We start from the raw sequence: 17,765 nt of genomic DNA, 5'->3' as shown, positions 1-17,765 counted from the left end.
GCAGATGACAATTTTGGTCATCTTAAATATGGATCCATTGTCCTCAACAACAGTGTTAATGACAAGTTCATAAAGATGTCCATAGTACAGTGGACCCCCGGTTAACGATATTTTTTCATTCCAGAAGTATGTTCAGGTGCCAGTACTGACCGAATTTGTTCCCATAAGGAATATTGTGAAGTAGATTAGTCCATTTCAGACCCCCAAACATACACGTACAAATGCACTTACATAAATACACTTACATAATTGGTCGCATTGGGAGGTGATCGTTAAGCGGGGGTTCACTGTACTTGGATGATAACTGACAAACTCATACTCGATACTGATAAGACCTTTTACATTGCACTTAGGAATAAAGCTAAAAATAGACAACTGAAGAGAAAGGTAAATAACACACAGATTGAAAGACAAGAGAAAATTCTTATGAATACACATTGACAGTAAATTAAAATTCAACACTCACATCCAGCACATATTATAAGAACATTTCCAAAACAGTGAGAATTCTTTCAAAAATATATTACTATGTACCTCAATCATCATTACTCATCCTGTACTATTCTCCAATCTATCCTTACCTCACTTAAGATGTATGTGCATGGGGATCTACAACAATAAACTGCCTAATCCATCGTAACACAATACAAATCTTCTAGAAACACTCAGGTTCCAAACAACACATACCCCATGATTCAAATGTTTAAATTTACTCTACATACAAAATATCCACACTTAATATTGTGCATACTACAGTACATACAGGACACTCAATACAAATATTAACCCAGTCCTAAAACTCTTCTTGTAGAGCCACCCAGAATGCATATACACAATACAAGCAAAAGATCCTGTAATGCTTTGTTTTACCATTTGTTTCACTTGTCTTAAGTAGAAATTCTATGCAAATAAATGACCCAAAAATAAGGAACTCTCTACCAGAAGGTTTTAAGTTTCTCATTTGCTAACTGCTTCAAATCATAACCATAACCAAGCACTAAACCTGTTAACTGCTACAAAAATATTGTTAAAAGACACCTCCCCAAAATCTGACAAATTTACATAGATCAATTATAAATGTCAAATACAGTATACTATATTTAATGCAACTTTCTTATCTCAATTCCAATTAGCCTTCATATTCATATATTTATTGTCTCCACTATATTTCTTTCCTCAATAATTATAATTAAAATTGTTAACATAGTTGTGCACTACTATCTCTTGATATTAACTTTGCTTTTTTAATATACAGTACTCTGTTACTTAAAATAATTCTTACATTTAATAATCTTATCTTTAGACATTTAAGTGCCACCACATCCAAAAGGTGGTGAGAAACTCTTCATAGCAATGGATGACAATGCAGACACTGGCATGCAAAGTATCTAGTATAAATTTAACATTGAAGATTCAATAACAAATGTGAAAGATGTATGGGATCAAGTGCCACAATCTACAATAAATAAAGGATGAAGAAAATTATGGCCTAGTGTAGTCAATAATTTCACAGATTTTTCCCTTTACAAACAGTCAGGTTCAGGAAATGATTATATCTGGTAAGTGAGGACTTTGAAGACATGCAGGCAGATGTCAATGAACTTGTACAGGATAAAGAACAAACTGTAGAAGAAATGTTGGAGAAGCTCAATTCCCATCTACTGACACCTTTGCTGTGATATCATCCCAAGAGCTACAGCCATCCACCTCAGCCCAGTAGGGCAACACCAACCCTCTTCTCTCTTTTCAAGATAATCACACGTAACAACAACCAGAATTTAACATAAGGAATAACTGTTCTATGTACCCTTTTTAGCTACATGTACTTCATATTATTTACCCCTCACTACAGTCATCTATTTATTCATTTAATGAAAAATTATTAATTTTTAGATTTATGATTTACAAAACTCGTTCAGCTTTTATTTTGTGTCAAGAACACAACCCTAATTTTCCCACAGGTTCTTCAGTCTGCTTAACATAATTTTGTATAATGCCAGGTTTTCAGGAACATAACCACCATGTTATTCAGGATTTTACTGTATATTAAGCTTAGCATGCAAATAATCTAACTTCGAATAAACAATGTCAAGTAGTTTTAGTCTGCTCATAATGCTCTACATAACCAGGGGCATATCAAAATGTGTGAAATAAATGTTACTTAATGTTCATAACAATTACAACAGACCCCCTCTAATCGCACCTCCAGCTACTGCATTTCTGCCAGATTACAATATTCATTTTGTGACCTATTTGTGTCTTTCACTCTCAGTTGGCCAGCTATTGCACCAGTGCAGAAAATCATGTTTATGGAAGTCATATTAACCATCTTCAAACACCTCTATAGCAATAAGCAAGAAAGAACAAGGAATTTAAGGAAAGGTAAGCTTATTTTGTTACTTTTAAGTGTACTGGGCACTCTAAAGGAGAAGATAGGAAAGAGATGAATGACTGGAGTGAAGTTATAATAGTGTCAAGCATAAACTGAGCATGCCCATTTTCTATATTAGATATACACTGTAAACTGTGTCAAGCACCATCTAGCCAGGCCTTACTAATGTAAGCTTATTTAGAAAATAAATTTTTAATTAACTGTATATAAACAAATTTTTTCTACAATGGTCTTCACAGCACACATGTTATGGGCACAAAAAGAACATTATGTGTGGATTTAACCTAGGATAATCCAATAAAGTCAAACAATGTGACCTATTACACTTGTTTATGCAGAATAGGTTTAGAATTATGATCATGAGTACACATACTACCATTTTACAGGAAGTTAGAATTTGATATAAATATAGGATACAAGTCAATGTATTAATGCTTTTGGCACGTTGTAAATAAACTGGTACTAGATAAGAAGAACAAAAATAGTAAAGCATTGTGCATGCTATTGTTTAAATCAGATTTGTTTCAGAATAAGCACCTAGATCTAATAAATGATTATTAAATAATAAACTTTGACTCTAATAATAATTTGTCTATGATTTACCTAAATATTTACCCTGCCTCGGTGGGAGACGGCCGACTTGTTGAAAAAAAAAAAAAAAAATTTAGCCAAAGAATTGAAAGAACTGCCTTCAGTAAAGGATATGACAATCTGAACTTTGGTAAAAAAAGAGTATTAGTACTGTATATACAAGAAAGTTTCACATTTCACAATCTGCAGATTGAAAATCTTATACAGTAATGTCTTAGAAAAAGTGATAATAAATGAAGGCATTAATGTCAATCTGACTTTGGGAATTCTTCTAGGTCATGTATTAATTCTGTAATAGCAAACTTAATAGTATATTGCACAAAAGATAATGACAACTACAGTTATTTATTGTGTTGAAAAATTACAGTAATTCTGTCTTTTCACACTTAATAGTTGCTATTCTTGCAATTCAGAAAAGTAAAAAAATGGTAAAAAAAAAAAAAAAAAAAAAAAAAAAAAATATAGAGGAAACAAAAATCATGTTATAAGTGGCAAAAGTAGGTACATACTTCAATTTAATTCTGGAAAGATTACTTGTCAAAAGAATACATTTAAGAACAATCCACAAAAGATAACATGAATGTAATCATTGGTGTGGATGCACAATCAATTCAGTCAACACAAACACTGCCTAGCTGACTAGCTTTAATGGTATTACCAAGATCTCTGTAGTGTCATTCTTTAAAATTACTAACCAATATCAAATCAATTTATTTCTTTAGATAATATTTTGAAATTTATGTGATCACTGTCTGGCTTATTCATTAGCCCAACACTCATGACCAAAAGAATATATCTGTAATAAGAGACCTGATAACATGTGAATTATGTGTGCACATAAAATCTCTTTGTGTTTGCCCACTCCCAGTTCATGTGGCTTTAAGCAAGTATAATTTCAGTGTGTAAGAATAAACACAGAAGGCCGCAATATTTACAAAGATGAAAAATCATAGCAAATCCACTTGCATCAAACACTAAGTAATGGACATATGGTAGCAGTAATGTCTTGGTAAATCCATAATCCCTATCCAAACATTCAGAATAAGACTATGAATTCTACAATATAAACAATTAAACCCATTCATGGTTAATTGCAAACAATTTGGTCAATATGCTAAGAATAAAACTTATGAGGTATTCAAGGCTACATGATCCTTTAAGAACCATGTTCATCACCATCCTCACCGATTGTGGGCCCCTGATAATCTGTTTGATCACACCAAAAATCACTAGGTGTAGGTATGCTGACAAGCAAAACACGATTGCCATCTGATAACTGTGGAGCTGTCCAGCTACTGTCTATCTCCTGATAATAGTGACAATCACGCTCCATACCAAGGCGCTCGTCAGGTCCATAGGGTGGTGACAGTACATCAAGAAATGCTGCTGGTCCATCTAGAGAATAGATTTCATGTATATTTTGCTCACCAGGGCAAAGGTGACAAGCAGGATCACTTGCACAAACTTTAAGCTGCTGGTGTTTATTTGCAGGAAAAACACCTGGGAGAGGTCGACTGCCCATCAGTCCACTCTGTTTTCCTTCAACAGCTGTATCAATGAAACTGTAGCTCTGAACTGATACAGCTCCATAAACCACCTGTGAAAATTAGGCATGGTTATTTTCCTAACAAAAACTTACAGTATAAATTTTTTTGATTAAAACAAGTTGTTTCACTTGTTAACCCTTTCACTGTGTCAGGTGCCTTTTAGTTAAATTCCAACAAGTATCATTTCTGAACAAAAAACAAAAAATAAATAAATAAAAAAAAAAGGTACTCAAACTTTGGCATTACTTTCTGTTTGGAAGAAATCATATTTGGTACTCTCATTTTCCTTAAGAATATAATAATAATAATAATAATAATAATAATAATAATAATAATAATAATAATAATTATAATTATGGATGTAACAATACTGGTAAGTCAATATTAGGTCAATACTGATACTTTTCAATATTTTTTATTTTCAATAACCATGTTGAATATACTGGTGAATGCTTATTGCTTAACAGGTATTAAATAATCTGGGGAAGTTAAATAGCTTAATTTCTCTGAGATGCCAATGTCATAATTAACTACAAATTGAAAAAAAAGAAAAAATTTTTCTGAACCTATCTACATATTAAGTAATATGATAAAGACATAATCAGAAGTCTATTAAGAAAATAAAAATCTCAATAATTTCCAATTATATTAAACTGAAAATTATTTAGAATTTTTATCAGCACATGCACACAAACACACACACACGTGCACATACACAAATTTTGATAAATGTTATAATGTACCTTTAAGAGACCATACATTCCTGGGTGATCATGAAGTGGTAAGCGCACTCCTCGCTTCAGGATAAACACACAAATTGTAACATCGCTGTCCTCGTACAACTGCATGTAAGTAACTGGTGCTCCATCTCTACTAGCCTGAAACAGAACAAGTCAAACTGGCAATGTTATTTCCACTGTCCAGCTGACACAACCAAAATGTGCTTTTAAGTAAGATCAATGCTTTTTACATTAATTGGTTATACAGTAAAACCTCTCATTAGTGAATTTCGGCAATGTCAGACAAAAACTGGCTTGACAAACCTTCTAATTATCAGATAAAATGGATAAAGACCATAAATCCAAATTTTGTCCAGTTGTCTTCTGAAGTAATGAACCAAGGCTGCTAACTCCAAAGTTTGTCAGGTACAGACAAATAAAGGGAAGCTTCACAGTTACTTTGACTCAGAATAAAAGTTATTCTAAGTTACCACTATCGATCATGGCAGTTTACACCTCATCTTTCCACTACAGAAAGGCAAGTAAAATTACTGCAAATTCTGTAAGTACTATAAAATTACTATACAGTACTGTAATACTACAGGTTACAATACCCATAATCTTAGTGTCAAGTTGTCTTCTGCATCCACAGACCATGTCCACTACATGTACTTCAGAAGATTACTGGACGAGCTTGAAATATTAATTTCATAATTTGGGCGTAGTGATTAATTGGCATTATCATACAAGTTGCAACTTGCAGGGGTCATTTTGGGCCCATTGCTGCTCACAATTTATACAAGTAAAATAGATGAGAGAATAAACAGAAACACAAGGACAGTACGTACCATAAGTTCATCAATGGTACAAAAACGGGCCAACATATTTCTTGGAAAACATATACTGTATTCCTTTATCATATCCTCCATCACTGTCAATGTTAATTTACTCTAATATTCTCTTCACAGAAAAAACCATGAGACAGGGAATTAACTCTGTCATATTTATGTTTTTATACAAATACTACTGCAGTAATGCTTCAGTTTACTCAGAGATGTGAAGAAAATATTTTGCCTATTAACCATTTAAAATATGTTGTCTGTATATTGTAATTCTAACTAATAATAAGCTCTAGTAAGCATATCATTCACACAGCACAAGAATAGTAGGGAGACTATGATACTTCCTTGTAAGAGTTCATATTTCAGCAAAGGTTCTCATTTTATATTGCTTTAACAGTTTGTTTCCTACTGCTATGGAAAGACATGAACTGACCTACTTCCACTAGTGGGCCCATGCACAGTGACAATTTCTTCTACTGCTGCACCTCATTTAACTCTTATATAAACGACCAACTTCCTGGCTGTGTTCCAGTTTCGTCAAGACAAGGGTGGTGAACACCATCTAGGCTAAAGGACTGATTACCTCATCTTTACACCTTCAAATACCTTTTTATTGAACTGATAAAGCCAGTGGCTGGTGAAAAACCTTCATAATAAAGATACCTTGGTGTCACACATGGATCTCATTCATCATCTTGTTGGTATTGTACTGTTGGTATTGTACATCATTACTGCTACCATCCCCTGTTTTCGACTGAAGAAGCCTACTGTGTAGGTGAAATGTTCCATATTATGTAGTAAAATATACCTATTGGTAAAAAAGAATGAAAATATGGGGTGGTAGGGGAAGTGGAATATTCAAACGGCTTCAGGAAGAAATCCAAATATTCTTCCTTGAAGCCTTTTTATCCACTTCTCCGAGGCGATGGGTCCCACAATTTACACCAGAGGTGGACCCCAATTAAAACTGTGTATATTAGAAGCATAATACTGTACATTACTACTACTACTACAACTGCAATAATAATAAGTACAGTATGTACAAATATTAGCAGTTATTAGCAGTTTGGAGGGATATGTTGTGTATCTTTATAGGTATATGCTTTTAAACTGTTGTGTTCTGAGCACCTCTGCAAAAAAAACAGTGATTATGTGTGAGTGAGGTGAAAGTGTTGAATGATGATGAAAGTATTTTCTTTTTTGGGATTTTCTTTCTTTTTGGGTCACCCTGCCTCGGTGGGAGACGGCCGACTTGTTGAAAAAAAAAAATATAATGCTTATACAAGCATTCTAAAACCAGTGATATATTTTAATTTGTAATGTGTTCACATTCAAAGATGTAATGTTCTAGTGTACAGGTCTGTTTCTGAATACACTTTACATTTCATATGATTTACATCTCGATACAAACTGAACTGCCAAAGACATTTATTTTTATATTTGGGGGAAGTGCTAAACTAACAGGGGTCATAGAATGCTTGGGGAGTAGGCAGCAATCAAGTCTGATCCAAGAAAAGGAAGAGTAAGACCAATTCCTGGGATCAAGATCTCCTCACCAGCATCAAGGAACCTCCCTTGAGGGGATATTACTTGTAGCCTTAATCAAGTGTCAAGTAAAACATGTTTTCCCTCATAAATTTCACTATAATGGACATGGATCTGCTAGCTGCTATCTGACGACATGTCGGTCCAGTTTGGACCAAAACGTTGTCATAAGCTGTTTCAGAAATCACAATTGTATTGAACATTCTCCTTGTTTGTTGTTAATTTTAGCTAAGGCATCATTTTACCATGTCTCTGGAGGCCTATGTGAAACAAAATTCACAAATTTAACTTCAATCTCTTTGTCAATTTTTGCATTTCTGCATCTGGCCTCATATATAGGCATGTTACATTCATTTATTTTTAACAGGAGGAAGCCCTAAATCCACAGGGCCACAAAGTGCCAAGGAAGTGGAGGATAAGCCCAGTTCCTTGGATCAAGAACTCCTTGTCAGTAATGAGGTACCTACCTATAATAAGGGATTAGTTACAACTGTACTACATAATATTATATAATGAATGTTAATGGCATCTGCATGGCATAATCCTTGAAAGTTCTGGCTTCTTATGCTTCATCATGCTCCATAACTGCTGGAAGAAAAAAAAAAAGCAGGTGATGGGCTCTTTGATTCATGGAACTGGAGATGCCCTCTATTGAAATGACTGACTCCTTCCCATTCTTTGAGGTAATTAAGTTTATTTAGGCATGGGTTCACGCAAGTACAATTATCATACAAAGTGTAAATGTCAATGTGACTTATTTCTACTGGGGTCCTTGAGGTGCAGTACAACACTTACATATTTAGTGCTTCTCTCATGAAATAAATAATTAAAACATAACTATGTGTATGTGTGCATGTGTGTGTGTGTGTGTGTGTGTGTGTGTGTGTGTGTGTGTGTGTGTGTGTGTGTGTGTGTGTGTGTGTGTGTGTGTGTGTGTGTGTGTGTGTGTGTGTGTGTGTGTGTGTGTACTCACCTAGTTGAGGTTGCGGGGGTCGAGTCCGAGCTCCTGGCCCCGCCTCTTCACTGATCGCTACTAGGTCACTCTCCCTGAGCCGTGAGCTTTATCATACCTCTGCTTAAAGCTATGTATGGATCCTGCCTCCACTACATCGCTTCCCAAACTATTCCACTTACTGACTACTCTGTGGCTGAAGAAATACTTCCTAACATCCCTGTGATTCATCTGTGCCTTCAGCTTCCAACTGTGTCCCCTTGTTACTGTGTCCAATCTCTGGAACATCCTGTCTTTGTCCACCTTGTCAATTCCTCTCAGTATTTTGTATGTCGTTATCATGTCCCCCCTATCTCTCCTGTCCTCCAGTGTCGTCAGGTTGATTTCCCTTAACCTCTCCTCGTAGGACATACCTCTTAGCTCTGGGACTAGTCTTGTTGCAAACCTTTGCACTTTCTCTAGTTTCTTTACGTGCTTGGCTAGGTGTGGGTTCCAAACTGGTGCCGCATACTCCAATATGGGCCTAACGTACACAGTGTACAGGGTCCTGAATGATTCCTTATTAAGATGTCGGAATGCTGTTCTGAGGTTTGCTAGGCGCCCATATGCTGCAGCAGTTATTTGGTTGATGTGCGCTTCAGGAGATGTGCCTGGTGTTATACTCACCCCAAGATCTTTTTCCTTGAGTGAGGTTTGTAGTCTCTGGCCCCCTAGACTGTACTCCGTCTGCAGTCTTCTTTGCCCTTCCCCAATCTTCATGACTTTGCACTTGGTGGGAATGAACTCCAGGAGCCAATTGCTGGACCAAGTCTACAGCCTGTCCAGATCCCTTTGTAGTTCTGCCTGGTCTTCGATCGAGTGAATTCTTCTCATCAACTTCACGTCATCTGCAAACAGGGACACCTCAGAGTCTATTCCTTCCGTCATGTCGTTCACAAATACCAGAAACAGCACTGGTCCTAGGACTGACCCCTGTGGGACCCCGCTGGTCACAGATGCCCACTCTGACACCTCCCCACGTACCATGACTCGCTGCTGTCTTCCTGACAAGTATTCCCTGGTGTGTGTGTGTGTGTGTGTGTGTGTGTGTGTGTGTGTGTGTGTGTGTGTGTGTGTGTGTGTGTGTGTGTGTGTGTGTGTGTGTGTGTGTGTGTACTCACCTAGTTGAGGTTGTGGGGGTCGAGTCCGAGCTCCTGGCCCCGCCTCTTCACTGATCGCTACTAGGTCACTCTTCCTGAGCCGTGAGCTGTATCACACCTCTGCTTAAAGCTATGTATGGATCCTGCCTCCACTACATCGCTTCCCAAACTATTCCACTTACTGACTACTCTGTGGCTGAAGAAATACTTCCTAACATCCCTGTGATTCATCTGTGTCTTCAGCTTCCAACTGTGTCCCCTTGTTACTGTGTCCAATCTCTGGAACATCCTGTCTTTGTCCACCTTGTCAATTCCTCTCAGTATTTTGTATGTTGTTATCATGTCCCCCTATCTCTCCTGTGTGTGTGTGTGTGTGTGTGTGTGTGTGTGTGTGTGTGTGTGTGTGTGTGTGTGTGTGTGTGTGTGTGTGTGTGTGTACTCACCTATTTGTACTCACCTATTTGTGGTTGCAGGGGTCGAGTCCTAGCTCCTGGCCCCGCCTCTTCACCGGTTGCTACTAGGCCCTCTCTCTCCCCGCTCCGTGAGCTTTATCAAACCTCGTCTTAAAACTGTGTATGGTTCCTGCCTCCACTACGTCATTTTCTAGGCTATTCCACTGCCTTACAACTCTATGACTGAAGAAATACTTCCTACTATCTCTCTGACTCATTTGTGTCTTCAACTTCCAATTGTGGCCTCTTGTTTCTGTGTCCCCTCCCTGGAACATCCTGTCTTTGTCCACCTTGTCTATTCCACGCAGTATTTTATATGTCGTTATCATGTCTCCCCTGACCCTCCTGTCCTCCAGTGTGGTCAGGCCGATTTCCCTTAATCTTTCCTCATAGGACATTCCCCTTAGCTCTGGAACTAACCTTGTCGCAAACCTTTGTACTTTCTCTAGTTTCTTGACGTGCTTTATCAAGTGCGGGTTCCAAACAGGTGCTGCATACTCCAGTATGGGCCTGACATACACGGTGTACAGTGTCTTGAATGATTCCTTACTAAGGTATCGGAATGCTGTTCTCAGGTTTGCCAGGCGCCCATATGCTGCAGCAGTTATCTGATTGATGTGTGCTTCCGGAGACATGCTCGGTGTTATACTCACCCCAAGATCTTTCTCCTTGAGTGAGGTTTGCAGTCTTTGGCCACCTAGCCTATACTCTGTCTGTGGTCTTCTGTGCCCCTCCCCCATCTTCATGACTTTGCATTTGGCAGGATTAAATTCGAGAAGCCATTTGCTGGACCAGGTGTCCAGTCTGTCCAGGTCTCTTTGAAGTCCTGCCTGGTCCTCATCAGATTTAATTCTCCTCATTAACTTCACATCATCTGCAAACAGGGACACTTCTGAGTCTAACCATTCCGTCATGTCGTTCACATATACCAAAAATAGCACTGGTCCTAGGACCGACCCCTGTGGGACCCCGCTCATCACAGGTGCCCACTGTGATACATCATTACGTACCATGACTCGTTGTTGCCTCCCTGTCAGGTATTCTCTGATCCATTGCAGTGCCCTTCCTGTTATATGCGCCTGGTGCTCTAGCTTCTGGTGTGTGTGTGTGTGTGTGTGTGTGTGTGTGTGTGTGTGTGTGTGTGTGTGTGTGTGTGTGTGTGTGTGTGTGTGTGTGTGTGTGTGTGTGTGTGTGTGTGTGTGTGTGTGTGTGTGTGTGTGTGTGTGTGTGTGTGTGTGTGTTTGTGTGTGTGTGTGTGTGTGTGTGTGTGTGTGTGTGTGTGTGAGGTGAAACAGTCACATGACTGTGATTCTATAGGAAAAGTCTGTACCACTGAAACTTTGCATTTATAAATAACTTTGGCTTCATTTAGGCTACTGCAATTGTTAACTTTTGCTAAAAAAAAAATAGATGGCATATTCAACTGGCCACAAATATATTTTAAATACAGAATAAGTTACTATAACAATAATTTTGACAAGTCAAGGTTAATATAGACTAAACCCCCCAAATTCAAAGTAATATATCATTAAACATTTAAATTCTTACATAAATTACAAACTTCGCTGAATATAAGAACGAGAGGAGTAAAATATGAGCAATTAATGACTCGAATATATTTTTCTCACATTGAAAGTTCCTCGATCATAGAGGAGTTGATGGTCTAGGTTAAGATCTTGGGTGGTAACGGTGTTTAAGAGGTTGTACAGCTGTTCATAGTGAGCATTGAAAGCTGTTGCTGACAGCTTGGGCTCTCGCCGGAAGGTCTTCACAGCTAGTCTGCCAACTTTCTGAATTAAGGTCGTCATTATCGACAAAACTCACAGATTTCACTCTTCTACTCTGGACAAATATTATGTCTGGTCACATTCACTGATGATAACGATATTGAATATACCGTTATAAAATCCTCCCCTCCCTAGCTATTATCACTGTCCACAATCTTCACATACATAAACAATATTTTTGCACCTGAAAATATACCAGGTGTAAAATATTCTTATCTTAATTCCCTTGAAATTTTAACTTTGAGGAATTTACGAATGTCAGAAATCAGCTGTTCCCCGTAGCAGGATTACCAACCTCAACATAAAATAGACTTATATAAAAATTAACACAATTAATTATTAACATAATAATGAGGTTGAAATGTTAATGTCTATTTTCCTCAATGTTAAATGTAGTCGTGGATGAAGATTCGTGACCGCTCGCACGTGTCCACCGGGTTCAGATTCTTCCAATAACTTATGTATATTTTTGGAGAGAGAGAGAGAGAGAGAGAGAGAGAGAGAGAGAGAGAGAGAGAGAGAGAGAGAGAGAGAGAGAGAGAGAGAGAGGGAGAGAGAGAGAGAGAGAGAGAGAGACTGAGAGAGAGAGAGAGAGAGAGAGAGAGAGAGAGAGGAGAGGAACTTATAATAAAAAATAATGTTAAGGTCGTAGTGTGAAGGAACTGACCTTTAATAATTCAGTCTAGCCTAAAACAAAGTGCACGAGTCCATATAATATATTGTTAATAATAATAATAATAATAATAATAATAATAATAATAATAATAATAATAACACTGTGACGTTCAGGTCATGGTCAGAACTCAAGTATTATATTATTACACACAATAAAAGCGTGTAGTATAGAAGTCATCCATCGTTGACACTGCAAATCTTCAGGTAGACATTAACCAAGTCCTTAAATGGGCCGCAGAAAACAAGATGAAGTTCAGCGAAGACAAATTCATTTACTGCATCGGAGTAAAAAACAAATTCCAACCACACAATAGAGCGAAAAAATAATGTGAAGGACCTAAGAGTGATAATGTCAGAGAATCTCACTTTCAAATATCACAACACTGTGGAAATAAATGGTATAAAATACCGACACAATGGAAATATAAACACAAATGCAGAAACTCAAGACTTATCGCCACAGAAGACAACACTCAATACCGAAGAATCCTGGAATCATCACTTATTTCTATATCCGACAACTTCAACCAGAATAGTGGCTTCTATAACATAGCTGAACCACTTGCCAAGAAACTTCTTCATCGCTATCCCACATAAGAACACTGTAGAAGGTCTGCTCACAAACTTATCCAATCTCCTTTCCAAGCTACCCAAGTTTTTAGACTCTATAACCCCACTCGGTACATCATCAGATGCAGCATTCTTCACCTGACCTCAGCATTCTGAACCGGACTATAAATACTCGCGTTCCTTCCACCCCAGGGAGTGTGTAATAAGGGGTTAACTGTAAGGGGTTTGTGAAGTTAAGGGAAAAGTGAGCAGTGAAGAGGGTTTTGAAGAAGAAAATTTACTAGTAATTCAGTGGTGATTGCTAAAGCAGATACTAAGTGTACTAGGGACTGGAAAAGAGAAATAAATATTATTGTATATGAGTAAAAGAGAGAAGAGTGAAAATGGCAGGCATTAGGGGGGTACAGGCTAAGTAAGTAAGTAAGTAAGTAAGTTTATTCAGGTATACACAAATACAGTTACATAGAATTATCATACATAGCAGCATGTGTGTAGAGAACCTAGGATAACCCAAAAAAGTCAGACAGAGTGACATAATTATATTTATCTTTCTTCTTCAATTCCATGAAGAAAGAAATCAGTCATGGGGGCTGGAAAAGGTGAATGGAATAACAGCGCCCTGGACAGTAAAAGCCCAGCAGTTGCCATCCTACCAGAAAAGTAAATATCACTATCGCCGTAAGGTATGGCAACACCGCATACCCAAACAAAAACAGTGGCACACAGCTCTTATTGTAGCGCTCTTACCTGGAGTTTTACCTGGAGAGAGTTCCGGGGGTCAACGCCCCCGCGGCCCGGTCTGTGACCAGGCCTCCTGGTGGATCAGAGCCTGATCAACCAGGCTAATGACCCATTGCCATATATTGATGATTATAATTGTTTTATGAAAACAGGCCTTCACTTTATTCATGTCAACACAAGATCACTTCTTCCTAAATTGGCAGAGATTAGGATTCTAGCTAACAAAATTAGGGCGGCAGTTATAACCATCTCTGAATCTTGGTTGGACGATACGGTGACTGACGACGAGGTCAAAATAGAAGGTTACAATATAAAACGCTTAGATAGGAACAGAAAGGGTGGTGGAGTATGTGCCTACATTAGAAATGACTTAGCTTACAACCCAAGACCTGATTTAAATAACAATAAACTGGAGATTCTAAGGTTTGAAGTGCTGCTTCCCAAGACCAAACCCATCTTAGTAGGAACTAATTACCGCCCTCCTACCCAGGACCAGTTCTTAGAAGACTTTTCCAGAGTATTGTCCGGACTTGAAAACAATTGCGAGACAATAATACTGGGAGACTTCAATATCTGTTTTCAGCAGCAAAATAACGTGCTATGCAAAAGGTATAAGCAAATTCTAGGATTAAATAGTTACACTCAACTAATTAATACACCAACCCGGATCACACAGTTCTCAGCCACCCTAATTGACCACATACTTTGTAACCGCGCTAAGAACATTAGTCAGTCTGGCGTCATTACCACAAGTCTTAGTGATCATTTCATCATTTACTGCACCAGGAAAATCACTAGGGATAGGATAGGCCTACACAGGACAATAAAAATGAGGTCAACTAGAAACTACAGTAAAGAAACACTGGTAAATAGGCTACACAATTGTGACTGGACAGAGATAACAAGTTGCACGGACGTAAACGATGCCTGGGAAAAATTCAAAACAATGTTCACTACCATTCTTGATAATATTGCTCCAGTTAAAGAGGTTAGGATTAAACGAAGAACTGAGCCCTGGAAGAATACTGAGATATTAGATAATATGAAATTCAGAGACCAGCTGCTAAAAAGATTTAAAGCAAACAAACAGGATATTGCAGCACTAAATGAATTCCAAAGGGTGAGGAACAGAGTACAGAGACTTATAAAAGGAGCAAAGGCAAAGCACTATTGTTCAAAAATTGAAGAGTATAAGCATAACCCCAGAAATCTCTGGCAACAACTAAAACAGTTGGGGTATAGCCATAAGCCAGTAGATAGGTCTAACGTAGTACTCACTATCGATAATGAGGTACGCCACGAAACATCTAAGGTGGCAAATTGCTTTAATTCCTACTACACATCTGTTGCATCAACACTAGTAAGTAAACTACCAGCTGCATCAAATACCTTTAACACAGACTCTGATAAGTTTCAAACATACTATACCAATAAAGGAGTAACCCCAAACAGTTGTCAACTAGTAAGTGTATCTCATGACTTTACTCAAAAAGAACTAAGCAGGTTAAACCCAACTAAGAGCACTGGCCCGGATAACATCCCGTCTAAGTTCCTAAAAGATGGTGCTTCTGAACTGTCAATCCCTGTTGCTCACATAATAAATCTATCAATCACCACTAATACCGTACCGGAGGGGTTCAAGGAGGCCAGAGTTACTCCTATCTTCAAGAAAAATAGTAGGTCTGATGTAAGCAACTATAGGCCTGTTAGTATACTCAGTATATCTAAAATTCTAGAGAGGGCGGTGTACTCTCAAGTAGTTAAGTACCTTAATGACAACAACATTCTCCATAGCTATCAATCGGGCTTTAGAAGAACCTACTCAACCGACACCTCCCTTATTAATCTGATGGATTACCTGAGAACTGAAATGTCAAAGGGGAACCTCATAGGTATGGTAACCTTAGACCTGCAAAAGGTCTTCGATACTGTCAACCACAATATATTATGTAGGAAATGGCAGAAATCGTACACCAAATCCAGTCATTCCTGGAGTGGAACCACAGTCGATGGCCTCCACTCCAAACCAACAGATACAGATACTAATGCCGGAAAAAAAATCCCCCCCCAGTACCAACAATACCACCAGTCCGATAACATTCTTCTTTGCAAATATACAGGGTCTAAAGCCAGCAACAAACAACAAAATACCTTTCATCCGTGGACTGCTTGCAGAGGCAAAGGCAATGTTCGCGGCTTTCACTGAGACCCACATAAAGGATCACTTGGACAACGAAATATGGATCCCAGGTTACAACCTATACAGATGTGACAGAGTGAACAGGCAAAAGGGGGGGGGTTGGCCTGTACATTGCAGAGTCACTTGTTTGCACAGAACTGCTTAATGCCTCAAATGACGTAGTGGAAGTTTTAGCAGTAAAGGTCGAGAACCAAAACCTAGTCATTGTGGTAGTCTACAAGCCTCCGGATGCAACATCCCAGCAATTCCAGGAACAGCTGTTAAAAATTGACCACTGTCTGGAAAATCTTCCAGCTCCTGCACCCAACATCTTGCTCCTGGGGGATTTCAACTTAAGGCACCTAAAATGGAGGAATATAGCAAATAATATTGTTGCAGTAATAACACCAGGAGGCAGCTCTGATGAAAACTCACACTCACACGAGCTTTTAAATCTCTGCACAAAATTCAATTTAAACCAGCAAATAATAGAGCCTACTAGACTGGAGAATACACTAGACCTCATCTTCACTAACAATGATGATCTGATAAGAAATGTCACCATATCAAAAACAATATACTCAGATCACAACATAATTGAGGTTCAGACATGTATGCGTGGAGCCCCAGACCGACAAAATGAGACTAGTCACGAGGGAGCATTCACCAAATTCAACTTCAATAACAAAAACATAAAGTGGGACCAAGTAAACCAAGTCCTAACCGATATAAGCTGGGAAGATATACTAAGCAACACAGACCCAAACTTATGCCTAGAACAGATTAACTCGGTGGCACTCGATGTATGCACAAGGCTTATTCCTCTAAGAAAAAGGAGGAGTAGATGTAAAATAGAAAGAGACAGGCGCTCCCTTTACAGGCGACGGAAAAGAATAACAGAGCGGCTAAAAGAGGTCAATATATCTGAAATGCGCAGGGAGACACTGGTCAGAGAAATAGCAAGCATCGAACTTAAGCTAAAAGAATCCTTTAGGAGTCAGGAATCGCGGGAAGAACTAAAAGCCATAAATGAAATCGAAAGAAATCCAAAGTATTTCTTCTCCTATGCCAAATCAAAATCGAGAACAACGTCCAGTATTGGGCCCCTACTTAAACAAGATGGGTCCTACACAGATGACAACAAGGAAATGAGTGAGCTACTCAAGTCCCAATATGACTCAGTTTTTAGCAAGCCGCTAACCAGACTGAGAGTCGAAGATCAAAATGAATTTTTTATGAGAGAGCCACAAAATTTGATTAACACAAGCCTATCCGAACATAAGTTATCCTGACGCCAAATGACTTCGAACAGGCGATAAATGACATGCCCATGCACTCTGCCCCAGGGCCAGACTCATGGAACTCTGTGTTCATCAAGAACTGCAAGAAGCCCCTATCACGAGCCTTTTCCATCCTATGGAGAGGGAGCATGGACACGGGGGTCGTCCCTCAGTTACTAAAAACAACAGACATAGCCCCACTCCACAAAGGGGGCAGTAAAGCAACAGCAAAGAACTACAGACCAATAGCACTAACATCCCATATCATAAAAATCTTTGAAAGGGTCCTAAGAAGCAAGATCACCACCCATCTAGAAACCCATCAGTTACACAACCCAGGGCAACATGGGTTTA

General features: G+C 38.5%; 1 protein-coding gene across 1 annotated transcript; it reads right to left on the bottom strand.

The window, feature by feature from the left end:
• Positions 1–403: 403 nt before the first annotated feature.
• LOC128698249 (2-aminoethanethiol dioxygenase) lies at positions 404–12,075 on the bottom strand. Its single transcript, XM_053790425.2, has 3 exons — positions 11,808–12,075; positions 5,274–5,408; positions 404–4,580 (listed from the first exon to the last, which is right to left on the bottom strand). Exons 1-3 carry the CDS (start codon positions 11,985–11,987, stop codon positions 4,140–4,142), a joined length of 756 nt encoding a protein of 251 aa, XP_053646400.1. The 5' UTR covers positions 11,988–12,075; the 3' UTR covers positions 404–4,139.
• Between the last annotated feature and the right edge of the window lie 5,690 nt (positions 12,076–17,765).

This window comes from Cherax quadricarinatus, chromosome 63 (genome assembly GCF_038502225.1).
Source record: "Cherax quadricarinatus isolate ZL_2023a chromosome 63, ASM3850222v1, whole genome shotgun sequence".
Taxonomy (NCBI): domain Eukaryota; kingdom Metazoa; phylum Arthropoda; class Malacostraca; order Decapoda; family Parastacidae; genus Cherax; species Cherax quadricarinatus.
This window is presented reverse-complemented; position numbering and strand designations above follow the sequence as displayed.